Raw genomic sequence first — 8,399 nt, forward strand, 5'->3', positions numbered from 1 at the left:
TGTAGGTGCAGTACACTGTACTGTACTCTAGCTCTACTGTACAAAAAACTACACACCACGCCACGCTCTGTATCCGTATTTTCTCCACTCGCGAAATTACAACTTCTCCGGAGGACCACGTCGCAAAAAATGGGAAACCAAAAAGCCAACGGAGGGCGACAGAGAAAAGACACGCCCATCCCATCCCATCCCATCCATCCCCACACTGCTGGCGCTGCCCGCCTCCCCCCTCCAGTCCACTCTCCACTCCCACACTCCGTTACCAAGCTGCCCGCCACGCCCCCTCCCCTACTCCTCCGCCGCCGCCTCACAGCCGCAGCAGCTAGGGTTAGGGTTCGTTCCGCCGCGGCTGCCGTCTTCCCCAGGGCAGGCTACTCCCGCCGGGCCCCTCCCCTCCCATTGCATTCCCCAGTTCCCCTGCAACCCCCCCATTACCCTTTCTCCCACCCATTCCTTCCTTCCGCCCCTCTCCAGGCCGCCCGGACTGGTCGCGTTGCAAGGTAAGCAAGGCCACCCGCGCCGCCTCTCCCCGCTCTTCGCACTCGCATCCGCATCCGCCATTGCATTGCATTGCATCGCATCTGGAGTGGAGGCGAGACCGCAGGCGGTGTCCTTCCGTGCACGATGTTTGGACGCATTCGCCGTGCCTGCGCAACTAAAAGGGCGCGTCCTTTATTTTTTTTTTGAGCTGGGCTGGGCGGTTCCGCCCGCGGTTGGTGGCGGGTTTAGCGGCCGAACCCACCACTTTTTTTTACCGCCGTTCTTGAGGAGGGGTTAATAAATGTGGTCTTTGTGCTGTCAGCAAAAAAAGAAGAGTTTTTTTTGTCTATTTATGCTGCATTTCCCCCTCTTTTTTTTCCGACGAAGATAAATGGTAGATTCGATCTTTGGGCGGCCAGGGCGGGTGTTGAAGCTGGAATCTATGTGCCTGAGTTGACACCTTTTTGCTCGTTTCAGGTTTGTTTGAAGGAATCTGGACGGGTTTATGTCGATACTAGGTGCTGCTGCTGCTGCTGCAGAGATCAGGTGAAAGGGACAAGTGTTGTGGCTGCGCAATTAGTACCCAGAGTGTGCACAGCCATACCACCTCGCTGATAGCTACTACCCGCCTGTGCGCACGCTGCCTCCAATCTCCTCCAAGAAATGCGTCCTCGTCCTTGAATCCTACTAACCATCAAACTCCCAGCTCCCCTCCCAGACCAGTCCGTGGAGGAAAGTGAGCGATGGGGCTTCGCGCGGGTTTCCTCCTCCTGCCGCCGCCGCCGCTCCTCCTCCTCCTCCTCCTCCTCCTGCTGCTCATTTCCCCTGCGCGTGGGCAGCTGCCCTCGCAGGACATCCTGGCGCTGCTGGCCTTCAAGAAGGGCATCACGCACGACCCGGCGGGCTACGTCACCGACTCCTGGAACGAGGAGTCCATCGACTTCAACGGGTGCCCGGCGTCCTGGAACGGCGTCGTGTGCAACGGCGCCAGCGTGGCCGGGGTCGTGCTGGACGGCCACGGCATCTCGGGCGTCGCCGACCTCTCCGTGTTCGCCAACCTCACCATGCTCGTCAAGCTCTCTCTGGCCGGCAACAACCTCTCGGGCGGCCTCCCCGGCAACGTGGCCAGCCTCAAGAGCCTCAAGTTCATGGACGTCTCCCGCAACCGCTTCTCGGGGCCGGTGCCGGACGGCATCGGCAACCTCCGGAGCCTGCAGAACCTGTCGCTCGCCGGGAACAACTTCTCGGGCCCGCTGCCGGAGTCCGTCGGCGGGCTCATGTCGCTCCAGTCGCTCGACGTGAGCGGCAATTCTCTGTCTGGCCCGCTGCCTGCAGGGCTGAAGGGGATGAAGAGCTTGGTCGCGCTGAACGCGTCCTACAATGCCTTCACGAAGGGCATCCCTTCTGGGCTTGGGCTCCTCGTGAACCTGCAGTCCTTGGATCTGAGCTGGAACCAGTTGGATGGTGGTGTTGATTGGAAGTTCTTGATCGAGTCCGCTGTCGCTCATGTTGACTTCAGCGGGAACCTGCTCACCAGTACCACGCCCAAAGAGCTCAAGTTTCTGGCCGACATTTCAGAGACGGTTCTGTATCTCAACCTGAGCAACAATAAGCTGACTGGGTCATTGATAGACGGTGTCGAGCTCTCTACTTTCGGGAGGCTCAAGGTGCTTGATCTCAGCAATAATCAGCTATCTGGTGACCTCCCAGGGTTCAATTATGTTTACGATCTTGAAGTTTTGCGACTCGCAAACAATGCATTCACTGGATTTGTGCCTAGTGGGCTTCTCAAGGGTGATTCTCTGGTCCTAAGCGAGCTGGACCTAAGCGCTAATAACCTGACAGGTACTAACTCTACTTAACAGTCCTTTCAGCTATCGTCCTTTTTGCTGAATGCCATACATCATGAACACATGGCCGAGATTTGATGAATGGGCTGATATGCATTTCTGTGTTTAGTGGAGTTGGGGTAGCTGATGGAATCAGATAAAACAATGTGGACACCATACAAATGTCATGTTCAGTTAAACTGCCATATGAATTTCTATTGTGGTGCAATGTGCCTCCCCCATTGTATTTACATTACAGTACCTAACTACATTACAAGCTTCTTGGAAGCGATACCCTTTCCTGGCTACAGAGTTAAGAACCAGGCTATCTTGTCATGTGGTTGGCCTTCAGCAGCATTAGACTGTTAGTCAATGCGATTTGTGAAAAAAACCATAGAACATAAAATTCTCATTTAGCAATTTGTGTATTATTGCTATATTTATCTGATGCAAATGATGATTTGAACTGTTAATTACCTAGAAAATGAACTCAATAATGTCCTTGAGTCTGCACCATTTAGTTTTTCCTGTTCTTTTCCTGTAAGGTAACTTCTATGTACAGTTTTCATTCAGCATAAGAGATTGATTGTGCAAATCCATGCTCATAGTGTTGCCTACTGTGGCATTGTGCCTAAAAACTTAGTTAGCTTTGTTCAGTGCAACTAACAAATTGGTCCTTGTAAGTTGTAACAATTTGGTGATAACAAGCTTGATATAGTAGTTACACATGCAGAGAGGTAGATTGATTAGATGCATTAGCATGATTGTTTAATAGATATATGACAGGAAATAACACAACAGCCAGCACAAATAATAAGTTCTGATAATTGATGATTAATGGTGTGCTTTTCTGTGTTGAGCACTAGACGTGGGGCATATATCCTGGTGGCAATCTCATCGAGGAAAGCAGATAATGCTGTGGACACACCATACAAATGTTACGTTCAGCTAAACTGAACTAACATTTTCTGTTTCGTTACAAATGAGTGGAAGTAACATGTGGATATGTGACTTGCTTTATTTACCCTCTTACATAGAGTTGCAGTGCAGTGTATCTTCACCGTTCTAGTTATAATACCTTACACTGCTCTATGCTTCTCAACATTAGTACCTTGTCCTGGTCCCTGGACTCCTGGCCTACAAAGTAAATAGCTAGGGCATCTTGACATGTGGTTGGCTTTAAATATTGTGGGCTCTTTTCTAATAAGAGCAAGTAACAGGACTAGCAGGTTTACCTGTATAAGCTATGATTGAATTGAACTGTTGCATTTCATGCTGATTATCTTTGGTCACATTGTTTCCTACTATGGAATTGCCTAAAACTTCGTTTACCCCCCCACCCCCACCACCCACCCACACACAATGAAACTAATGAACCAGTTCTTGTTTACAAAGTTAGTGATAGCGACCACACAGTCGGTTTGTTATATGCACTAGAATGATTTGAATCACAAAGTCGGTTGGTTATATGCACTAGAATGATTTGTTGACACACATTTCTGCGTTTAAATGGTAAGTACTGGGGTTGGGATATATGTCCTGATGGAAAGATTCTTGTTGATGAAATCAGATATAGCAATGGGCAAATAATACAAATCTCATGTTCAACTAAACTGCACTATGAATTTCTCATTTTTAGTCCATTGTGAATGGAATGGAAGTAACATGTGCATCTTTTCTGTTAAGTGAATGGAAGTAACATGTTCAGCTAAACTCACTACACTCCAGTCTTTTCAAATTTAGTATTTTGTCATTGCCTACTAAGTAAAGAACTAGCCATCCTTCCAATTGGTTGGCTAGAGTTAGTCCATACAACTTGTGACAAAAAATCAAACATGAATTCTCATCTAGCACTATGTATCATTGTATACAAATGATGATTTGAACTGCTGGTTACCCAAGAATATGCACTGAATTGTATGTGCATGTGCTTAAGTCTGCACCAGTTAGCTTATTCTGTTTTCCTCTTAGGTAAGCTCTATATAGAGCTTTCATTCAGCATAGAAGATTCTTTATGCAAATGTGTGCTCATAATGTTCCCTACTGTGCCAGTGCCTAAAACTTATTAAATTTGTCCAGTGCCATTAATGGGTTTATTCTTGTTCAAAAAATGCTTATAACAGACTTGATATGGTAGTTATACATGCAGCGAGGCAGACTGGTTAATTACTAGCTTGAGTTAGCATTTATAAAGGGAAGGAGGTAAAGCAACATAAATAAAAAAGTTCTATTAAGTGGAAACGAGTACCGGATTTGTGGCCTTGTATCCTGACGGCAAGATTCCTCAATTGTAGAAGCACATAATGCAGCAGGTGCAATATACTAATGTCCAGGGCCGGGCCAGAGAAATTTGAGGCCCTGTGCCAAATCTAAAGCATGTGTAATATATGTTTTTATTAAAAACCAGTAATAACAATCTGTAATTTACAGTAATATATATTGCAATAGAATATCAAAAGAAACATTTCTATTTTATTTGAATAACATCGTTCTTTTGGTGGGTTTTAAAGAAAATTTGTACAATATGCTTATATTCTATCTTCTCCAAAGCTTCACTCTCGAGTGCTATTGTGGCTAAATAATACGTCTTTTTTATCATAGTAGAACACAAATATGAATTTAGTAGCTTTAATTTAGAGAACTTCATTCACGCGGATAGATATGTTAAGATTCTATGAAGATTTATTCTTTAGTGGAGCGCTCGGTATTTTCACTTCAGCGCAGCGGTATGGTAGGGAGAAAAATATGTGCTATATATTAACATGTGTAGAAGATCATAAAACTAGAATATATACATCTACTAAGTTTTGAGGCCCTCAATTTTTGGAGGCCCTGTGCGAGCGCACGGCTCGCACATGCCTTGGGCCCGGCCCTGCTAATGTCATGTCGACTGTCGGGTTAAACTGCACCATGAGTTTCTGTTTTGTTACAAAAGCATGGAAGTAATATGTAAATATGTGACATGTAATTGTTTTATTTACCATTTTATCTACTAATAAATTAGAGTTGCAGTGCAATGCACCTCCACCATTCTAGTTATAGTACCTTACACCAAAGCTTCTCAAAACTAGTACCCTGCCTAGCCTACAGAGTAATGAACTAGGACGTCTTGCCATGTGGTTTGCTTTAAATGCTGTGGGACTCCTTTCTGATACAATAAGTAACTAGACTAGCAGCTCCAGCTGTATAAACTATGATTGAATTGAACGAGTGTATTTCATGCTATGGTAATGATACCTGAGGCCATGCAAATCATTGGCTTGCTTTGAGTAAAAGTAATGGGTGTGCCCCTAGAATTCAGTACACTAGAAAATACTGTAAGACTGCATAGAACATGAATGTTAAGTGTGCTATTTGCATGTTTCCTTTCCTACTACGGCATCCTCTATGATGATAGTTCGAGGACCACTTTTTTCTTATCTTTTGTGCTAATTGTATTTACTTACTATGCAGGGCATATCAATATGATCACATCAACTACTTTGCAAGTCCTTAACCTGTCCTCGAATGCCCTTTTTGGGGATCTTCCATTGCTTGCTGGGAGCTGCACTGTGTTAGATCTTTCAAACAACAAGTTCAGAGGAAATCTATCAGTTATTGCCAAATGGGCCAGCGATTTGGAATATGTTGACCTTAGTCAGAACAACCTAACCGGTCCAGTTCCTGATGCGAGCTCACAGTTCCTTCGCCTAAACTACCTAAACCTTTCCCGCAACTCTCTATCCGAGACCATCCCTGAAGCTATTGCTCAGTACCCCAAACTTACCGTGCTTGATCTGAGCTCCAATCAGTTACGTGGTCCTATGCCTGCTAATTTGCTAACTTCGTCCATGCTGCAAGAACTCTACATCCGAGATAACATGCTTTTTGGTGGCCTATCCTTTCCTGGTTCCTCATCCAAAAATTTGAGTCTCCAGGTGCTTGATATCTCTGGGAATCGCTTCAATGGAAGCCTCCCTGATGATATTGCCTCCTTATCTGGCCTCCGAGTTCTCGACATCTCAACAAACAATTTCTCTGGCCCACTACCTGCTGCTGTGAGTAAGCTTGGAGCTCTCACTGATATTGATATATCAACGAATCAGTTCACGGGGCCATTGCCTGAGGATCTTCCGGATAACCTCCAATCCTTCAATGCATCCTATAACGACCTTTCCGGTGTCGTGCCAGAGAACCTGAGGAAGTTTCCAGAATCTTCTTTCCATCCTGGGAACTCAAAGTTAGAATATCCTGCTAGCTCGTCTGGATCTGGCAGTTCCCCATCTGGGTCAGCAGGTGGAAAATCACTCAGTACAGGTGCTAAAGCAGCAATCGTAGCAGCTAGCATTGTTCTTCTTGTCATCCTCATACTTATTGCCATTGTATGCCACTACAAGAGGATCTCACGGCAGTTTTCTAGCTCTGAAAAGGTTTCAGACAAGAGCCTCCACAGGACCACTAAAGACAGTGCTGTCATGCAAGGAAAGGACAACAAAGGTGGTTTGGTGTCAGCAGATGAGCTTGCCACTCCTCGAAAAGGGTCTACATCTGAAGCACTCAGCCAGGAAGAGAAGTCAGCCGCGGGGGGCTTCTCGCCGTCCAAGGGCAGCCGGTTCTCGTGGTCACCGGACTCTGGAGAGGCATATGGGCAGGAAGGGCTGGCGCGGCTGGACGTGAGGTCGCCTGACAGGCTAGCGGGGGAGCTGCATTTCCTGGACGAGACGATCACGCTGACGCCAGAGGAGCTTTCGAGGGCGCCGGCTGAAGTCCTAGGCAGGAGCAGCCACGGGACTTCGTACCGGGCGACACTGGAGAATGGCGTGTTCCTGACCGTGAAGTGGCTGAGGGAAGGCGTCGCGAGGCCCAAGAAGGAGTTCGCGAAGGAGGCCAAGAAGTTCGCAAACATCCGGCATCCGAACGTGGTTGGCTTGCGTGGGTACTACTGGGGCCCGACCCCGCATGAGAAGCTCATCTTGTCGGATTACGTCGCTCCGGGGAGTCTTGCAAGCTTCTTATACGGTAATGCCATCATCATCTTCTTCTTCTACTACTACTGCTGATTAGTTGTTTCTGCAGATGCCTTGATGTCACTAGCGGTTCTGATTGTGCAGATCGACCAGGAAGAAGAGGTCCTCCACTGACCTGGGCGCAGCGGCTGAAGATCGCGGTGGACGTGGCGCGCGGCCTCAACTACCTCCACTTCGACCGCGCGATGCCCCACGGGAACCTCAAGGCCACCAACGTCCTGCTGGACGGGCTGGACCTGAACGCCCGCGTGGCCGACTACTGCCTGCACCGCCTGATGACGCAGTCGGGCGTGGCGGAGCAGATCCTGGACCTAGGCGTGCTGGGCTACCGCGCCCCGGAGCTGGCCGCGTCCAAGAAGCCGGCGCCCTCGTTCAAGGCCGACGTGTACGCCTTCGGCGTCGCGCTGCTGGAGCTCCTGACGGGCCGGTGCGCCGGGGACGTCGTCTCGGGGCCCGAGGGCGCCGCAGGCGTCGACCTCACCGACTGGGTCCGGCTGCGCGTGGCGGAAGGGCGGGGGTCCGACTGCTTCGACGCCGCCATGGCCTCGGACTCTGAGAGCAACCCGCAGGCTGTGAAGGGCATGAAGGAGGCCCTGGGCATTGCGCTGCGGTGCATCAGGCCGGTCTCCGAGAGGCCGGGGATCAAATCTGTGTACGAGGATCTTTCGTCGATCTAGCTAGTCGGTAGCGCTAGCCTCGTCGCGTAGGCGTAGCTTTTAGATTAACACTGCGTGTTAAAATTGTGTGCGTGTTCGTCTTGAACTCGTAGAACTGCGTAGCGAATCCAAGTGTTATTATGGCCTCACCTTGATGCCAGCAATTTGAAATGAAGAATGTGTTGCATTGTTCTTTTTGTTTTTTTGGTAATTAAGGCCGGCATCCACAAGTGAACGAGAGTATAACACACTCAATAGCGTATGATGATGATCCACTGCCCAGGGTATATTATCCACCTCTAGCCTCCCATGGACCTTCTAAAAGCTAGTACAATGAAATGACATATAGGGGGCATAAAAGATGTCACGTTATGTCATGTTATAATTGTGGTCACGGGTGCACGCCCGTGCCAAAGGTACCACCTTTT

General features: G+C 48.3%; 1 protein-coding gene across 1 annotated transcript; it reads left to right on the top strand.

Annotated features, from left to right (window-relative positions):
* The first annotated feature begins 200 nt into the window (after positions 1-200).
* On the top strand, positions 201-8,146 carry LOC103648322 (probable LRR receptor-like serine/threonine-protein kinase). The gene is made up of 4 exons (NM_001348141.1): positions 201-500; positions 958-2,325; positions 5,763-7,307; positions 7,400-8,146. The coding sequence occupies exons 2-4, from the start codon at positions 1,224-1,226 to the stop codon at positions 7,990-7,992; spliced, it is 3,240 nt and encodes a 1,079-aa protein (NP_001335070.1). The 5' UTR covers positions 201-500; positions 958-1,223; the 3' UTR covers positions 7,993-8,146.
* Positions 8,147-8,399: the final 253 nt, after the last annotated feature.

This window comes from Zea mays, chromosome 2 (genome assembly GCF_902167145.1).
Source record: "Zea mays cultivar B73 chromosome 2, Zm-B73-REFERENCE-NAM-5.0, whole genome shotgun sequence".
NCBI classification, from domain to species: domain Eukaryota; kingdom Viridiplantae; phylum Streptophyta; class Magnoliopsida; order Poales; family Poaceae; genus Zea; species Zea mays.